At 43.1% G+C, this 20,293-nt stretch overlaps 1 protein-coding gene across 6 annotated transcripts in view; it reads right to left on the reverse strand.

Annotated features, from left to right (window-relative positions):
* Positions 1-1,690: 1,690 nt before the first annotated feature.
* GLRX3 (glutaredoxin 3) overlaps positions 1,691-20,293 on the reverse strand; it is a 32,690-nt gene continuing 14,087 nt past the window's right edge. For 2 of the 6 annotated variants that reach the window (XM_025880028.2, XM_025880029.2), the window contains exons 3-11: positions 19,180-19,254; positions 18,240-18,441; positions 12,724-12,896; positions 11,944-12,005; positions 9,606-9,663; positions 7,899-7,951; positions 5,209-5,248; positions 5,023-5,115; positions 1,691-1,950 (exon numbers count right to left, since the gene is read on the reverse strand). In XM_025880028.2, the coding sequence (XP_025735813.1) occupies positions 1,900-1,950; positions 5,023-5,115; positions 5,209-5,248; positions 7,899-7,951; positions 9,606-9,663; positions 11,944-12,005; positions 12,724-12,896; positions 18,240-18,441; positions 19,180-19,254 (807 nt within the window). In that variant the 3' untranslated portion in view covers positions 1,691-1,899. Of the gene's footprint in view, positions 1,951-5,021; positions 5,136-5,208; positions 7,781-7,898; positions 7,952-9,605; positions 9,664-11,943; positions 12,006-12,723; positions 12,897-18,239; positions 18,442-19,179; positions 19,255-20,293 lie in introns of those variants that run through there. The other 4 variants (XR_012375887.1, XR_012375889.1, XR_012375888.1 and 1 more) reach the window with 4 other exon arrangements.

Below are 20,293 nucleotides of genomic sequence, written 5' to 3' on the forward strand. Positions count from 1 at the left end.
TAATAAAATCAGGTTAGGAAGAGCTATAAATCAGTTTGCATGAACGAGATCTCTGACCTTCCCAATGTCTAGCTGGAAACACCTATTAGACAGAAATATGCACCACTGCCACTCCAACACTCCTGGAGCCAACCATTTACAGAATTTTACCAAGTGACAACTCCCCGAAAACTCTGAACACTCACCCTAACTCAACCTGTGATACTCAAGGATTACACCACCAAAGTTTCACATCATGCAAGGCACCCACGGGAAGGGAAAGCCATCCTATAATGTGCGAGCATTTACGTTATCAGAACCACCACCCTAGACCAGTAGTTCCCAAATTGGAGATGGGCAAGATGGGCACTTGTTAAAATGTATGCATTGTGTTTATTTAAATGTGCATAAGGAAAAAAACTAATTTATCAAATCTGCAATGATAAAGATACTGTTGCTTAGGGTAAGGTGAAGCTAAAAGCTGGCTTGTTGACAGGTCACACTTGGAGAGAGAGCAAATCACGAAAGCAGGATGCAACGATTTCAGTGTGGGACACAGGATACAAGAAAATTAGGCACTCCTCCTCTGTGGTTCACGGCACCCATCAATGACTTACTAGAGTTTGTTATGATTCCATTTCCATCTACATTTTAAAGGTTTCACTTATGCAATGATTTGTTTTAAATGGAAAAAAGAAATTCACGGACCAGTGCCCAAAAGAGACCCATCTAATTACACACACTGGCAAGGAAAGCCCCCCACCCACGACAGGTGTCCTCCTACTACAGGAAGCATGAGGCCATGTCAGCTTTCAGGTTTTGTGCAGACTGCCCTTGGTCACATATACACAACAGAAGTCAGCACCCTCCTGCACACAATCAAACGAAGCAAGGGGACAGCCGGGTGCTCGAGCCCCGGTGAGAGGCTAACGTCCCTCTGGTTTCTCATGGAAACTGCTGACTTTTGCACCCCTTTCCTTACTCTACTGCCAGACACTTCTGTGGAGCCTCAACCGCCCAGAACAACAAGCTGGGAGAACCTGACGAGGGGAACATGTGTCATGGGCACTGAAGTCTAAGAACTGTGGAGGCGAATTCAGCCACAGGCTTAAAGTGCACCCAACAAAGGCCTAATGGGGCAACTATTTTTTAAACGTGTGAGATTCGGGATCAAAACTACTACTGAAATTTTCATGGACCTCAGGATGTTCTCAGCCTATGTAAGAGCTAAATCAGTGCTTTCGATAGAATGATTAAAATAAATTGTGGTGCATAACACACACTGACAGCACCCTCATGCCTGGTTCTGCTCCGTCGTGAAGGGCGTGAGGGCAGGAACACACTCAGGAGAGCCCATCTTCCTCTGAGCTGCCGCTTGCTAACACGCCCCTGGTACCTTCTGAAACGAGTCTCTGAATCTGCTGAGCCCTAGGTCGCCTCTGCAATCTCACCAAAGCCACGCGCAGGGATGCGGTCAGAAACACATTTTCAGTTGAATTTTTCCAAGCTGTAAAGAGATCTTTGGCCATTGAGGGGAGCCACTGGTTTGGTATATGAGCTGTTCTAAATATGATTGTGGATTTCAGACGCCATCAACCTTCTGCATCTTCTGAAGCCTGCCTATTTCTTAGCTGCTACAAGGTGCCCACAGAGTATGAGAAAGAAATTTAAAGTAGGTTAATTACTATATATTCAACATCACTATAAAAAAGAGTTTTACATGAGTATTTTTAATTGGATTTGAAGATGTTTATTGCATTCTGGTTTGATGAAAAACAAACAAAACATACATGTATTTAGCACGAGCTGGTGGGATACACCGAGCCTAACTGGGTGCGCAGCAGTCTGAGAACGGAGTCGTGAGCGGCCCCGCCGTGATGAAGGTTTCCTGCAGCAGTCAGGCACCAAGCGTAACAGTCCCTAGTTCCCTCCTTTCAGCACTGGCAGCAGCTCACCATTGTCTCTCAGTTCCTAACAACAAAAACAGAAAGCAAAAATAACATGTATGCATAGAGATGAAAAATGGAAACCTCCGAACCATCCCAGATTGCACCCGAATCCAAGAACCAGAAGAAATACTAGACTGGAATAAAACTCCAGTCTACCAATACACTGAAACCAAATATCACACCATAAAAACTGAGTGCACTATCAGATTACAAAATTGAAGTTAAAAGGCATTCAGAAACCAAGACTGTTCAGCATTAACGCACTCAACAATTAGAGCCTCCTATCTAAACAGCAATAAATAGGGGGGAGAACTGTGAGTAACATGCAAACACAAATGTGGAAAAAAGCAGCAACGTGCTGTTCGAGTCCACACAAGTGCGATGCACATGACAGCCGCAGCCCCACAGGCAGCACACGGGATCACAATTTCAACCCAGCCTGGGAAGGCCACAGTACTAGTACAAAGTGTACACGGAAAGGCCAAAAACCTCTAAAAACACATAAAAATCCAGAAATATTTTCTCCTATCTTTCAAATTTAAAATTTGGAACACAGCTATCAAATTTAAAAGGTGACAACAAATGATAACTGAGATTTTCTAGTTTGAGATAAACATTTAATTTGATGTTAGTTTTCAGGTTATTACTAAGCAGCATGAACATCAATTAATAAAACCACTGAAATCCATTTCACCGCCTCTCTGGTTAAACCCTAACAGGTGTGATCCCGTCATACAAACTCAGACAACGCTCAGTGACGTCTTGGGATCTCCTACCACCGATCCGCTAACAAGCAGACATCCGACGCACAAAAGGAGCAGGCAGGACTTTTCTGACGCATGACCGGGAGGGCAGGAGGCCATGCGGCTCATGGTGAGGCCCGGCAGCCCGCAGGTGGCATCCGGGCGCCACAGCTTTCCTAGTTGTGGCGTCACAGACGGCTCACCTGACTTCTCTCCATCGGTGTCCCCTCATCTCAGGGCGCTGTGAGGATGGCCTAAGCACAGGGGCAGCATGGCCGGCCCATGGTGGGACCCTCGTCACCAGCACTAGCATGAGCCGACCTGATCTAAACATTGCCACTCTCTGAACAAACAATCTGCAGGGTTGAAGCAGGCACTGACTACTACAAATTAGCTGCCGTTCTTAGCTCACTAGACTGACTCAGTTGTTGAATCATTGGGTAACTTCTTTATTCAACCATTCAACAAAAAAGGCTCTCAGTGATCTTAAAGGCCAGCCAGAATTAACCCAAGTGGAACATCACTGATGTTTCCAGTGAACTAAAGATGAAGAACTGAACTCTGCAGGAAACAGACCAAAGTGGCAACCTAACTGTCCCCGGCTATCTTCTTGGGGGAAAACGTTACCAGCATCACACCTTTCCAAATGCGTGTTTTTAGCAGGTGAACAAGAAGAGTCCTCTAACATCCCGTTACAGACCTACAACGAAGTTGCCCGGGAAGCTCAGCTTTAGAATTAAATGAGACTGATTGATTGTTATCTTCTCCAGAGTTAGCGATGGCTCAGGTACAGGCTATAAAACACTCACACAATACAGGCTCAGGAGTGTTTGGGCTTTGAAGACTGTCTGGGTCTTAAACAAATAAAAAGTATATATAACGTAACAAATGCAGATGTATTTTTGTTACTTCCGGGCTATTCAAGAGCTACTATGTGAAACCTTGTTTTCTCCTCAAGGAATGAGACACTTTACAAGGAAAACTGCCTCTCCGTGTCCTGAGAAGTGTGAAGTCAAACAGGGAACGCTGCGGCAGCTAAGAGCTGCGTGGGGGAACAGCCAATGAGCAGCCTCTGCAGGGAAGGGCACTCATGCCAGTGCTGACGAGACGACCAGCCCACAGAGCTGGGGTCACTCAGCACTGGGCTTGAGTCCTCTCACGATATGAAAATAGGAGCTAAAACTTACTTTAAAACATAACTAGAAGCAGTGCTACTTACTACTTGCTTTCCACTTATGAAGTCAAACATGTGCCCAGAGAGAAAGTTCTCCAAGCAGCAAGGCAAGAGGAAGGCCGGCCCGAGCACTGGACATTGGAGCAGCCCCACCTTCCATGGAGGCCCGTGCTTCCCGAGTGGAGCCTGACGTTCCTCCTTAGGCCCCGTCCTGGCCCCGCCCACTGCCCCCCTCCTCCAACACCAGGGTGCCTGGCTGGGCTGGAAGCTTGGAGGGAGTGGCTAAGAAAGAGAACCATGGTGCTATTGGGCGGGTGTGCCTGGAGAAAAGTCATGCCCGCTGAAAATTCCCTGAGAGTTTATGGAAAGTAAACCAAAGAAGTTAATCATCAAAGATGTATTCTCCAAACATGCTTACAACCTGACAGACCTAACCAAGCTGCAGCATCTGAGACCAGAGGTGGACCTGGAGATGGCCCCCCGCAGTCTCCCTCTGTTCTGGGGACCGGGGACCGTGGGCTCAGATCTGTCACACAGCTGGCAGGCCAGGCAGCACTGGGTGTCAGGCCTGCCCCCGGCCTGGTCCTCTCCACTCCACCACGCAAGTGCACACAGGCAAAATCACAGAACACGAGAAATAATACAAAATAAATATAAAAGGACAGAATAACTTCAGGAGCAGGAGTAAAACATTTCTATAAACGATTCAGAAACAAGAGGGGCCCCGAAGGAAGCAGAAAACATGTTAAGTATGGAACATGCCAGCTATCCAAAGCAGAACGGATGAGAAAAAGAAAAGCTAAAAACAAGGAAGACTTAGCAAAGTGGGAGTAAAAATCAAATTTTGAGCTTGGCCATAATCAGAGCATCTCAGAATGCCAAGTGACAGTTTGGCCCTTAGCGGGCAGTCCCTCCGGAGATGAAGGAGGTCGTGCAGAAGGCCCCACAGTAGGGGGATGATCTGACTGGCTCAGGGAAGGGCAGAGAACAATCTGATCCACCAGGGGCAGTGAGAGGACACGGTACTATGGACACAGAAATGGCAACACAAGGTCAGAGGTGACTAGACAGGAGGCCACTCAAAGAAGCCCCATAGTTACTGTTCAGTATAAAATGATGATTTTCAAACATGCCAACATTTTCCGTCTTTAGGATACCAGATGAACTCCAACCTTACCTTAACAATATCCAGACCTCCAACGAGCTCCCCTTTCACATACAGCTGAGGGTACGTGGGCCAATTTGAATAAGTTTTTAACCCCTGCCGAACCTACGGAAACAACAGGAACTCTGAAACCTTACTACAAGACCCTAATGAGTAAAACTAAAGCAAACGACGAGAAACATAAAATACAGAACTTACTTCTTCATCCTCCAATATATCAAATGTCTCGTATTCAACACTACAAAAAGGAGAAAACATTTTAATAGGAAATAGTTTTATTAAACAAAAAATTGTAAAACCTACTTTGTGTTTTAAAAACAGTCAAGAAAAGTTAACAGTTTTGTTGCTACTGACATTTATGATGAAAAATGGAAATGACTTTACTTTTCAATCTGTCAGGTACCCCACAGAACAAGTCAGCCCAAGATACAAATTTATCTGGATTTTTCTCTAGACAATATTGGGTTAGAGAGGGGTCATCACACTTTGTCTCAAAGGGCAAGACAGTCAACATGTGGGCTCTGTAGGCCACGGTCTGCTGCAGATGCTCTACCCAGCTGCACAGCACAGAAGGAGCCTAACAAGGCAGACATGAGGGGGTGTGGCTGTGCACCAATAAAACTTCATTTACAGAAGTCGGCGGCCAACTGCAGTGTGCCAACCCGCAGATTAGACTTGTATCCAAAGTTCACCTAAGTCTGTCCTTAATACTGCGTTTCCAGCCCTCATCCCTGGGGCTGCTGCCTCTGACCTACTAGAAGCTGCTCAGGGAGCAGGAAGGAGCAGCTCTGAGGCCCGGGGACACCCAGGGACACCCAGGGACACCCACAGCTGGACCGGAGGCTTGCTAGCAGGACAACTACACTGCCAACAAACGCCACCTTACGGAGCTGTGCTTCCCCCCCACATGAAAACAAGCTGATTTCAGAGCACACGTGCTGTTCTCAATATGCATAAACCAGTGAGAGTGGTGTGGCTTCATGCTGCATAATGAACACCATTTGTATAATGAATGCAAAATCACTGCATGGAAACCGAACCACCACATGTACTCGGAAGGATGTCACTATCAGGTGTGATCAAGGACTTAGTATGAATGTCAGACTGATTCCCACAGGGAGACTGTGGAATAGGTAAAGTCCCAAAAACTGGCCAAAGAAAATGCCACATGTAAAAAATAAATTTCAGTTTTCATAAAACCAAAACCACCTTCATAGGGAAATCTTATTCACTTAGTAAACAAGTTTCCAAGAAAATTGTCCATGGTGCAGAAAACAGTCAAAAAAAATAAGATGACAGGATAAATCACCAACTACCAAAAAGCAATGTCTGAAAGAGAAAAAAAAAATATTAAAAAAAAAAAAAAGACCCAATGGAAGTCTCCCTTCAAGGTGAGCTAAAGGAAGCAGATCCTAATCAGAACAGTGTGATAAAAATAATAAGTTACAGAGCCATCTATGAGGGACCTAGGACGTCCTGGGCCTGAGTATATGTAGGTGTGTGCATGTAGTCACGATGGCCAATGCATCTCTGAACAGTTCTTGTAAAGAGATGCGTTGGCCATTCACACCTCAATGGACACTTGGCACACAGCCCCTCGAGGCATGTGTCGCTAGACCAGTGAAGGAAAGTGTAAAAGTGGAGGGGCAGGAATACAAAGCCAGCAGTTTTTTCTCCACAGACTGATGGCTCTCAGCAAGATCACAGTCTGTTCAAGCTAAAGAGTCCTGCTCAGCGCAAGTCTGCAGCTGAGAGGGCTCCATCTCCAAAGAAGCCCCTCTGCTCTGGGATAACCGGGACTTGCAAATCCAAACAGCATTAGACAGATGGGGGCAGAAAGCAACATTATGGAGACCTTCCACCAAACACATGGGCTGAGACAGCCCAATGCTGCGCTGTTCTGGCCTCACAAGCTTGCAGAGGGACACACTGTCACGAGGGACAGGCAGACTGAGCGTACCACGCCAGGGAGCTGTGACAGAGGGAAGATGGGGAAAGGGGGCCGTAAAAGCTGACGACCAGAACCAAGCCGGCCTCCCCAACATCCTCGGGCAGGGTGAGCAAGGGGCAGGCAGGAGACCAGACTACAGAAGACTCTATAGACTCTCCTCTGTAAAATGTCACATCTGCTTTTGAAATCAATCATTTTGCTTTTTATGTCCCTAGAGTTGTATTTAACATGTGCTACTCAACTACTTTCAACCCTGCCCATAAATATCTAAATATTTCAAAGATTACCTTCCCCATAACTGCATAGGTTTCATTAATCTTTTTTAAGCTACAGCTAGGATACTTATAATATTAAAAAGAAGCTATGGTGAGATAAGAAATAAGAAAAAAAAAAAAAGCCAAAACATTTGATAAACTCTACAGAACATGGGTGAAGTATCTCCAAACAAGTGGTTTTGTTTTTAACCAGAAAAATCAACGCAGTTTTCTTAGCTGGCAGCGTCGCCGCTGAGCAGATCAAAAGCATGAACACAGCCATTTAATTTCCCCCACTTCTCAGATGCACATAACGACCTCCACATGTGCTCTAGCCATTTCATAAACTGTTTAGAAATGAGAATATTTTTGTAAGGAAAATTAAAAGCCTCTGATACACTTTCCTTAAAATATCTTAACGCATCTCAGTTAAGGACTTTCTTCTGGGAAAGTAGACAAATAGTTATTTTAATGATCGCCTTCTAAGAAGCTCCTTTATGTTACCGATCGGTTGACACTGGCCAGAAAATCCTATTGTGGTCTCAGTTAAAGCATTCGCAAAACACTGTAGCAAAAATAAATAAAAATATATGGATTTAGATGTAACAACTGACAGGCATCAGTGGCAGAACCGAAGAGTTGGAATTTCTTAAACACACCATTTGAAATCAGGATTTACGTACCCAGTATTATTTAGTATTTCCAGAATTTGTTTGCTGAATCCACATTTTGCTTCCTAAATTTATAAAAAGAAAAAAAGAAATGAGTAAAGATGTATTACATTTTCTACACAGGCTCCCGGCATGGTCCCATGGAACATCGCTCACCAGGATGGCACGGACCCGCCACAGTGCACTTCAGGCTCTGACCACCAGAGAGGACACCTGTCCTGGAACCTGACAAGCTCTATGGTCAAACGTTCCTCTGAGTGGAACCTCGACGCTCCACAGAGTTCAGTTCCTTCTCCATTTCACTCTCACAGATGACCTCAACTCACCTAACCTTTTTGCAAGGATTGGGATCACATCTTCCTGTTCCCAACTAAACAGTCACTCCCATTTTTTAAAATTTATCTTTACATTACAGAGCACTGACTTTTTTTTGGAGGTTATGGCACTGACACATTTTTGTCAGGCCCCAAATCTCAGCAATCCCATGGGAAAAGACCAGGCACCACACGAACTTCTTAACAGCACACATGATTCTGCTCCCAAGACGTATCAATACTGGCTGGGCTTCCAGAAAAAACTGTGTTTTGAGAATAAAAATCTGCTTTAAATAATCACCAAGAAAACATAAAAAGATAACTTTATCCTAAGAAGTATTAATTCCTCTATTTTGTTTTAATAAAATTAGTGAGCCAAAGAATCTAGGCCCTAACCTAGTGACCCCCATATGCTGAACCCTTTATTCCCAGCTCCCTAGTCATCACCTTCACTACAGCAGTTACACTGACTAGTTATGTGAACTAGTTGGTTTCACTGTATCAGTTATATTAACTCTCACACTAGTTATCGCAACCTCATTCTCAATGACTCATGAGGCGCACCGTCCATTCACACATGGGGCAGTGAAGCCAGGGAGGTCAAGCAGGCGGCCCACAGGCCTGGGCAGCGCCAGGGCCCGGGGGAACGTAAATGGTCATCTCCATTCCATCAGCCTCACCTCTCAGGGCTTTAGCCTCCCCTGCTCCCAAACAGACCACACTGTCCCCCCGTGCCCACCTCCGTAACTGGCTGAGAATAAAGAAAGGTAAGAGAACCCCGTGTCTAGAGATCTCTGTTCTGGTCCAAATATAAATGGTCATCAGTTTTGCTCAAGCTGTTGGAGGGAGTGATCTATCAAACTTGATATTCAAAATGATGCCCAACCAATATGTACCTTCAACCAAAAAGCTACAGGAACCATCCCATTATAAATAAGAACTGCCAAACTATTTCACCATTCATCAAACGGTACTGACCACACACAATGCTGTGGGGTTTATTTCTCCATTGCTGACTTCTTAAAGGGTGATCTAGGGCTGCACACCCCAAGAGCTTCGAGGCTCCCTGTACTCGGGAAGTATCTGGACCAAGCTGCCCACTACAGGAACCCAACAGCCTGGAATGGTGCCAGGACAGCAACTTACAGAACCAGGACAGAGTGAACAGTGTTGACCAAGTTTGGCAGCAGAAAGAAATGCACCCCACTGAGATGCTGATGATAAAGTCAAGCAAAATGCAGATTACTTTGTTTGATCTCCATAAGCACCAATTAAGGCCTGGATAACTTCCTGATGCCACTACAGCTTCATTAGCCACAGCTAGGAAAAAAGATTTAAGTGTCCCCTTGTTGCAGATGTTAACATCAAAAGAAATTACAAATAAAACCATTTTTGAGTTCTTTACCTGTTTGTTTCCTTTCATAAAGAGCATCACAGAAGCTTTATTTGTCAGTACTTTGAGCCTAAAGAGAGAAAATTGATATAAAATGGCTCAGCTCAATTATTAAACACCACTTTTGCTCCGCTTCAGGAGTAACATGCATATTTGAGGGATAGCAGGATGATAGTTCACAGCTCTGAGTGGCATTAAACAAGCAAATGCATTGACATTTTCCTTTATTTCATTCCCTCCCTGAGCCACCATAAAACACAATATGGCTTTTAAGGCAATGAATGTTCCTTCGAGTTGCAATTCAAGCCCATCAACTCACAGCACTAAAAAAATAATAATAACTAACTCAGTAAGGAATTGTTCAAGAAGGGGCCTGTCTAGGGAGCCCACCCACAATTTCCAAAACCAGATCTCGTGTGCTCCCTTCTCCACCACGAGGCCACACACAGCTCCACACTCCCTGGCGTCCACAAGGTCACTCTGGGAGGGGAAGTGCTCAGGGCTGCAACACCAGCCACCAGCAGCTGCTCAAATCAAACGCTCCCATCCTAACTTTGTCTCCCACTTTCTGCAAGATTTCACACCCCGTGCTCTCACTTGCTGTCAAGGGCACCCGCCGTCTGTGTCTAGCCTAAGGTCCAGTCACCCATCTCAGAACAGTCTGTGTCATGAGAATGGGCTGAAGACCCTCTGAGCCCCATGGTGGTCACATCACCGGATCCTCCTCCCACTGGTGCTCTGCGTCACTCACAGCTCAACACCTCCTCAGAGAACAAAGTTATCACAAATGAAACACACAACTCATGCTCACAGCTAAGTCCTGTCCACTTCAGAGAGAGGACGCTGGGCTGATTCTCAGAAAAAGAAGAATGTGGTGCTGATCATCATCCATCACCTACAGTAACCCAACAATCTGGATCCAGGAAACCCAGATATGTCCCTCCGTCCCACATGCAGAGACATCGCCAGACCCGGAACTCAGGCTCTGGCTCTCTGCACTCTGGCAGCACTTTAAAGGATCACTCAAAATACAATGAATATAGATCTCTACAGAATCTCTCTGTAACTAGCCAGTTAAATTGTGGTGTCTGAGGCCACAGGAAATAGACACAGCACACTAGGAAGGAGAGAGCAGATGTGATGAAGACAGGGACACAAACGATAGCAAGAGTGTATTCAACAGAGAAAAATGGACTGAAAGCAGATGCAAGCACACACCAAGCACAGAGGACTTTGGAGGCCGCACGGCCTCCATGAGCCACCCAGGGGATACAGCAAAGAATGCAACTGGGGGCACGCCTGGGCGGCTCAGTTGGTTGAGCATCTGACTCTTAATTTCGGCTCAGGTCATGATCTCAGGGTCGTGAGATCGAGCCCCGCATCAGGCTCTCCATTCAGTGCACAGCCTGCATGAGATTCTCTCTCCCTCTACCCCTCCCCCAAGAACGCAACTGGAGGCGCAGAGTCACAAGGGACTAGGAGCATCACTGTCCTATCAAAAAGGCAGGAAAGGGTACAAATCATTTGAGAAAATGTGGCACTTACACGTGAGTTGGACATATATGGGATACTATTTATTAATCAAGGACAGATAAATGAGGTGTTTATTATTAAACAATCTTAGAAATTCTCAAAATGCTGAATAGCAAGAAAATTACAAGAGAAAGTTTCACCTCACAGACTCAAGCCCCAACTACGAAAGGCTGATACGCTGATGTATTTCAAAATAAATTCTTTAAACCTCTACATTAATTCAAATTTATTACAATAAAAATCCCTTTAAGCCTCCCTACAGACCAAAGTCCAAAATTTCCATAAGATAAAATCTTTAAAAGCTGATTGAGATCCTTCGTAAAACAAAGACCAATTTTACAGCTCCAAAATCTCCTTGAATTCTAAGTTACCGTGATTAGAAAAGCAGTGTGATAGCCCGAAGTGTTTACACATATACCACACACACAGCCTGCACTCCTCACCCGAGGCACCCCTCACGCTCAGTGTTCTGACAATGCCGAGCAGGAACTGCTACTTGAGGACCAGGACTGCTGGATCCCGGCTCAGAAACAGAGAGAAAGAGTAAAACTGAGTCATGCCACTGAGAAAATGATATTTCTATAAAAACAAAGAATATCCTCCACGTAATCATTAATTTGGTGTAAAAACTTCCCCAGTGCAAATGAGACCTTCCCAAGTTTGCATGGCTAATCTGACTGCAAACAACACAATTATGACCTTGGCACACAAAAACAAATCCCTGATTTCTATATGGAAAGAGTAATGCAAAAACCAAGAATTAAATATTTTTAAGGTACTAAATGGTAGACGATTTGAAACTTTTAAAAACACTTACCTTTCCTCTAATTTGGGAGCTTTAGGGCAAATTGTATCTAGTTCATCAGATGCTTCAAGCTCCTGAAATCAACACGTATGTAAGTTTAAGAAAATATTGACAACATAAAATAAATCAATCAGAGAAAGACATGTATCATATGACCTCACTGATATGAGGAATTCTTAATCTCAGGAAACAAACTGAGGGTTGCTGGAGTGGTGGGGGGTTGAGAGGGATGGGGTGGCTGGGTGATAGACATTGGGGAGGGTATGTGCTATGGTGAGCACTGTGAATTGTGCAAGACTGTTGAATCACAGATCTGTACCTCTGAAACAAATAATGCAATATATGTTAAGAAAAAAAAGAGGAAGAAGAAGATGGCAGGAGAGGAAGAATGAAGGGGAGTAAGTCGGAGGAGGAGACGAACCAGGAGAGATGATGGACTCTGAAAAACAAACTGAGGGTTCTAGAGGGGAGGGGGTGGGGGGATGGGCTAGCCTGGTGATGGGTATTAAAGAGGGCCCGTTCTGCGTGGAGCCCTGGGTGGTATGCACAAACAATGAATCATGGAACACTGCATCACACACACACAAAAAATATTCACAACATAAATCTCCTTGGTTGTATGGTATTACAGAGTATCGAGCATCTCATCAGAAATACTTCATATATATTCCAGGTTCATTTTTGTAAATGCAGAGATTCTTAAGGAATTTATACTCTAGATTCATTACTGTACTTAGAAAAGTGTGTTCTAAATGAAAATTCTTTAGAAGGCGCAGACTTCTCAGTTCTAACCTTAATTATGTCAAGTCCTCCTATGAGCTCTCCAGAAACATAGAGCTGGGGGTAGGTGGGCCAGTTGGAGTAGGTTTTGAGGCCCTGACGAACTTCTGCGTCGGAGAAGACATCAAAACTGCCAAACTGAATACTATGTTTGTTAAGGATTTCCACCATCTGCTTGCTGAAACCTGCGTAAGAAAAGGAAAATCAAGAACTTAGCTTCTCTCTCATAGCCGTGATTTCATATTCCTTCACAGCACGCATTAGCTACTGACCGTAGAGTCTGCCTCTGTTTCGCCCGTGACCTACTCAGTACACCTACACAGCACGTAAAGAGAAAACAAATTCCAAAAACCCCTTATCTGGCGTTGGGCTATACCACGCGTTCAAGTACGGCTTAGCATTTAGCACACTCGTGAGTCTAAAAAAGTCTGTGTATATTTATCAATGTTCCTCTTAATACTAGGCACATTTTTTCTTGTAGGAGAAACAATGCTGGCCAGAAAGCCCTGGCACCTGCGCCATCCAGCCCGGAGACGAACAGTTGAGCCCTGGACAGGCCCCCTCCCCTCCCTGCACTTCCCCATCCATCAGGGGACTGACCCGGATGCCCCAGACAGTCCCTCCCAGCTCTGCTGTCTGTGAATCTCTAAGAATCACCACTGGATGGAGGAAAAGCCCCACAGCGGCCATCATCAGCCACTCCTTGCGCACACAGACTGGAAACCCGACTGTTTGGTTTCTGTTGCCTTCTATCAGGTCTGTGCGCTCGGTCTAGCACTTCTCCGTCTTTTGCCATCTCTAATAGAATAAATTAAAAGTCAAGGAGGAATGTGTTCTTTCAGTCGAAACTGGTACATTGAATTTCAAAGCTGTCTTCTCTGTTGTTATATAGGCACTGTCAAGAGACTGACAGTGTTCTTTCTCATCTGGTACCGTAACTTGACAGTCTCTTTTTTAAAACTATTTACATTCCCTAAAGTATGTAATGTGATTTTTTTTACTGCACTGTAGTGACAATCTCATGTTCCATGATTTTATTATACTTTTGTGACACATTTTTGTCCTGTACTTTTTTGACATCATTTTCTGATTACGACATTAGTAATGAAGTGTAAGAGTGTGAATATCAGTCTTTTATAAATCTATTAGTCTTGTCTGAAAAGAGGATATTTTTCTTCCCATAAGCTAATTCTTCCCAATTGTTTTTCAATACTTTGTACCACTCCACTCTCACATTCCATCCTTCTTTTCAAACACAGTCATAATTCACTGGAAAATGACCTATTCTTCAGGTGCAAAATTCCTGCAGGATTTCACGGCATCAGCATTTTGAAATAAAATCAAATCATAAAATTCAGTATAAGATTAATTGCAAGAATAGGCTTCACCTGATGCCATGCAAAAGCACCTTTACTCTTAAAACCTGGATGTATTACTGAGCTCCAGACATTTTTCAGATCTACAGTTTATTGAGATAAAGCACTGGTATTTCTTTGTACAGCATATAAGTTGCTTTTCCTACAACTCAAGTGTTAAGTTCATGTACAGCCTGAAGTAAAACACTGATTCTGAAATTTTTTTCATTCATCTGGGAGTTCATTAGTAAACAGCTAACGGCTGATTGCTGATGGTTATTCTGCTGCCAATATATTAACTCATTTCTACTGTAACTGGCTGAGGAAAAGCTTTCTTTTAGCTTTAGGCAATTACATGCAGACTAGAAAGATTGATGGGTAATGTTTCATTTTTAAGGGTTAAAGTGGCAGACTGGAAATGTTATGCTTAAGGATAAAATAGTGAGAAGGCTTCCTTCTAATAACACAATATTTACACAATTTATTTTTTTTAAGAAAAATGCATGCATGCACTAAAAATGTTTACAAGTGGAAAAACCACGTATAGTGGCTACAGAACCAGCATTTCGGTCTGCAGTCGTTTGTACTCATGACAGGAGGCATGAATAGTACACCTAACTGGGCCATTTCATCACTATCTAGTCACAATAAAACCCTGAAGCCCACTTATGAACCAACGATGCTTGTGTCTGATTTAAAAAGAAAAACCCGCTAAGATAGACTTTTACTGCAGAAGAAATGTCTGTCCCGCGGTTCAAATACCCTTTGCTTTGCTAAAAGCTTTAACTGAAATGGATACAAGAATTCCCAAATAACTTAATTAACCTGCATGTTCGAGGATTTAACATTCTGTTTAAAAAGATGGACATCTCAGTGCTTCTTGAAAATCTGCCTAAAACATGAGAGTCATCTCTCCTGTCCTCCTGAGGAACACAGAGTAAGGATAATCTAATTATTTGATGACAGACACCCTATCAACGTGTCAGGCTCGTAACACATGACAAACTTCTGCCGGGAGAGCCCAAAAGTGAAAGCTACGAAGACAGAGTGTGAAGTGTGCAAGGGTCAGGCTGAGACCCAGCGGGCTCCACGGCAGACCCTGAAATGGCTTTCAGGGTTTCCTTGAGAGAAAACTTAATGTTATTCACTCATGGCTTTTGATTAATTGAAATCAAGGTGGGGGCCAGCTAATCAAAAATCACCATAGCTCCACTTCACAACAGGAGCCCAAGGGGAATACTGGGTGCTACTAACGGCAGGGCCTTCCAAGGGAATTCTGTACAAAATATGGAAATACCAGCCAGTCGCTTTCATGAGCACGAATGGCCACTGCTTTTATAAAGGAGGCTTTGCCTACACCCCGTCTCTGAGGTGCCAACACAGAGCAAAACCTCTTTTCCACTAAGTAGTTCAGAAAGGAAGCGGGTGAAAGTCAAGTATGCTCCTACGTAAGAGAACAGTTTAAAGATGCAGACAGTGTGTGTAACAGGGCACCAGAGGAGGGGAAACAGAGCCAGAGGTGTGTCAGTGAAGGAAGTGGCAGGGCACAGCCACAGCAAAAAATACCTTCTACTTGATCCTTCCTTAAGATCCTTAAGTAAATATTTTTTTAAAGAATACCTACATTCTAAAATAATCTATTTACCGTATGTCACATATTTACTATATCTGACAGAAAGACATGCTGTTACAGAAATCAAGATATCAGAAAACAGAAAAGCCTGTTAAAAATGTACTTTTAAAAATCATAAAGAATAGGGGCACCTGGGTGGCTCAGTCAGTTTAGTGCCCGACTCATGATTTGGGCACTGGTCATGATCTCGGGGTCGTGGAATCAGGCCCCCGAGTCAGGCTCCGCGCTCAGCAGGGGGGTCTGCTTGAGATTCCCTCTTCCCCTCCCCCCGACTCAATCTCTCTCACTCTCTCTAAAACATATAAATAAAATCTTTTTAAAAAATTACATGGGCACCTGGGTGGTTCAGATGGTTAGGCATCTGCCTTCGGCTCAGGTTGTGATCCCGGAGTCCTGGGATCGAGCCCCACGTCGGGCTCCTAGCTCAGCAGGGAGCCTGCTTCTCCCTCTCCCTCTGTCTCTCCCCCAGCTCATGCTCTCTCTCTCTCTCTCTGTATCTCTGTCGCAAATGATTAAAATCTTAAAAAAAAATAAAATAAAATAAAAAAATACAAAGAATAAAAAAGTACTTGTTTGGAATGAAACTGTAACTGTTAAATTATATATATCTAAAAATCTCTTTTGAATTCCTTAATTATATCTTTTATTATCTAAATGTCTATAATACTGTGTTTTTCAGATTGTTCTGACATGTTGTAAAGCTTCTTTTTTATTCTACCTTGTTATTTATAGTCTTCTAAATGCCAGTTTAACATACAAATGGCTAGAAATACATTATAAATTAAGTCTAATAAAAAGGTAAGCAGGAAAATGACTATTTCTAAGTGTAATTCTAACTTACTTGAATAATCATACAACATCTGATCTGAAAAGGATCTCCAAGACTGACTCTAACCCCAACACCACCAAAGGAAGGACTGAGTGCAGAGGGAGGGTTACTGACCTGTACCTACATCACCAGGGCAGGAGCATAAGGTGGTGTCGGGATGCGACTCACCTGCCATGACATCTGGCTACCATGCTTCCCCGTGCACCAGCTCCCCTCTGCTGCCTTAGCACCCCTTCCCAAGCTGCATTTTGACCACCTGCCAGTCTTGTTAGGTTCTCATTCAGAAAGGAGTAAGAGAATGCTCCTGTTCCATCCCAAAGAAGAGTATTCTATTGGTTTTACTGTAGGCTTACTGCGTAGAACCCTTCCTACAGGTTCATCCACATGTGACAACAGTTCACCCACACTTCAGATTACAAGGAAGGCCCTGAATAAAACCCATCAGACTCATGTTGTAAGTCCCTGTTCTCAGGTCACCACAGAAAGTACCAGAAATGATTTTCCTGCCTGATGGGAGAAAGGAAACCAGGCGTAACCACTATTAAAAACAAACCACCACAACAGAGGTGGGCTGTTGCTATCTGGAGTTAACTCTAGTAGAGACCAAGTTAGTTTTTCAACATATAAATAGCAGGCATTATCTGACATGTAAATACTAGCAAGGATATTTTTCAAGTAGAACTGAGAGAAAAAGGAACCGTTTCTTTACCTTTTTAAGACAGGACTCAACATGAAACTTTATTTTTTAAAACTAGACTTTCATAATCTAATATGTAATTTGCTAACCATATAGGGAAGAATTTACAATTAAATTTACACTGGAAGCTAGGTTATTTTTATAAAGTCACACTGGACATGCAGTAATCATATCAATAGCACACTCCATTTTACTTGGATACACTGCGTATCCTAATAAACTCCCTCCTGTATAGTTGAAACAAATACTCTGATTCTCAACAGCAGCATCAAGAGGCATTAAATGCTCAATTATGAAGCATAATAATGTTGTACTAGGCATAGTAAAAAGAAAATAACATAAACCCAATACCAGAGGGGCCAAATAAACTCTAAAACTCACTTAAGGACAAAATTACAAGCATATATGTACAGAAAATAAGAGTGACTATAAGCCACAGAACTCAGAATCTTTCAATTATTAGCACCTATAAACAATAGGTGAACACTGCAGTCACATAATTCGACGTTGGGACAAGAAGGAAGGCAAAAGCACAGGGGGAGACACAGGAACGCCACCAAAATTCTGTAAATTTTTAAACTGCTGAATCTGGACTACATGAATCAAGAGAGACTGCCAAGAAAGACAGGAAACTGTTAATAGCAAAATGAACTGAGCAGACAAAAGCCCATTCAGGTGACAGCAATGTGATGGCTGGAACCTAATCCCAACTCCACTCCGAGGTGACCTGAGCAGACTCCCCCTCTTTGGGTACTTATGTATATAATACAAAAATCTTCAGATGATTTCTAAGATGCCTCTGGGTTCCAACATTCTCTGTGTGTGTGGTGCAACCTAATTCTCATCACCTCACGACAGAATGCCAGTGGGACTTAGGACCTTCCTGATTTTCTAAAGGTATCTCAACACAAGTGTAAGAGGAACGGACAGCAGGAACAGAGATGGGCACCTAGTTGCACCCCACACTGGTGAAGCACCCGTTCTGTCTGCGTCCTTGTCAAAGCAGCTTCTTACCGCAGCGCGGCTCCTGAGGAGTTCCTTTCATAAACAACATGCAAGGGGCAGCATGAGTTAATTTCTTCAGGCGAAGGTTGAGATCTTCTTTAGGATGCTCGTTACCACTGGGTGGGAAGGAGCCGCTAGATGCATGGCGCTGAACTTTTTTGGTCAACTCTGGGGCATGTGCACCATCTAATCGGTCAATTTTCTGAGAATTCTGAAGTTAAAAAAGTTGTTTAGAATATGTGTGGCATTCTTTCATCATCCCTTTTAAGATCCAAAATTTTAACAAGTATGAACTCACAGCTCTGGCCAATTTGTAAAGGGGTCAACACTATTATAAGATATGTTTTTAAAAATCTGATTACCAATTGCCCGACGCATCTCAATTTTAGAAATACGTAATGGTCTTCTTTGTTTCCCTTTTTGGGAACACACTAGGAAAACATTGCTATACCTCAAACTCAAACCAGATCAGCGTCTAACCAAAAAAAGAAAAGATTTCCCCACCCTCATGGGGATGAATCTATTACTAAGTATAAATGCGGTATTGGTGGGGAACTGTGGTAACACTCAGGGGTGCCCTAAAGCACAGATCTGCACCTGCTTCCTAAGAGAGTCATTAATCAAACCAGGACCAGCCACATGTTCCATTACACCCAGGCACATGCCCTAAGCAATCAACTTTTACCCCACTCAGGGAACATTTTGGGTCTATAACCAAGTATCCGGATTATTGTCTAGAAGCCCCAACTCTGATTGCCCATGACACTTCTGCAGGATCCCCAGGCCAAGCTGCGGCATCAGTGCAAACAAGGAGACTACGAGAAGACAGGGCAAAGCCGGGACAACCAAGTGCCAAATGTTCAGGGATCGGGGAGAGGGTAAAGGAACCAAGACAGAGCCCCATGGCCCACGACAGAAGCAGGATCTCTTGGGCCATCTTTATCCTTACCTTGAAAAACAGAAAGGTGGGAACAGAACTAATTTCATATTTTTCAGATACTTCAGGAACGGCTTCAGCTTCCAACTTTAAGATAAAAGAATTTAAAGCTTGATTATAAAAAGGTCCTTTCTTACTACTTCAATATGTAAATCAGCTTCACATGCATCATCCCTTCAAGTAGTTGATGTTTTTAAGAAGTATGGTACAAAAGTTTATGACACATTTACATTTAAATGAGACTCACTGGGCTGGCGTGTCATCCACTGAGTCTGCAGTGTCAAAACAGGTTCAGAGGTTTTTATTTTGTTGCACATTTCAAAAGATGCCTGGAGGCTGTGAATAAAATTTTTGGTGCACTAGTGACCTAGTAAATTTTCAATCATATGCAGCTACTACTATATTGAAATCCATAAATCACTGACCCCAGTTATGTCATGATTACAGTGTTTATTTTCTGCCCACAGCAATTCTTGCTGTTTGCTCTATTGACTAATTTCAAGAGGCAGTACATCATGACTGACAGTTGTAGCCTTCTGCAAATTATGAAGCAAAAAGGAGTATTTCTTCAATAAACTATTGATGTCTGATAAATTTTACCGTTAACTCCTGCAAGGCCGCTGGACACTAAGCAGATATCTTGCTAGGTTATTTGCTCCTGGGTCTATTCATACATTTAAATGCATTTTAAATAAGATGACTGCATTCTGCTTGATAATTTCCTTGAGGCCCCTCAACCAGATATGATGTGCTGACATACGAATTTTAAATGTATTTAATAACTCAATTTCTAAATAATTAGAACACAACTCCTGTAAGCTATTTATGTAGGACTTTGTAAACCGTACACTTTGAGAAAAACCGAGACGTAATATTATATCCTTCCCTCATAGGACTGTCAATTTAATATAAACTTTTTAAAACCAATAAAAATCTGTATTCACATTATACCTGTAGGAAATAAAATTTATTGATAAATTATATTGTTAAAAGATTTAAAAATATATATCCTGTATTTTTCCAGGAATGAAAGATTACCACTGGGCTTGAAACACTATTTTTATCTAGCGCTTTCCCCGATCCGGTATATATCTATCCAAATGAACCTTGATGGTAAGTGGGAGGC

This window comes from Callorhinus ursinus, unplaced genomic scaffold, assembly GCF_003265705.2.
Source record: "Callorhinus ursinus isolate GAN/ISIS: 27379988/994484 unplaced genomic scaffold, GSC_fseal_2.0 scaffold58, whole genome shotgun sequence".
Lineage (NCBI taxonomy): Eukaryota > Metazoa > Chordata > Mammalia > Carnivora > Otariidae > Callorhinus > Callorhinus ursinus.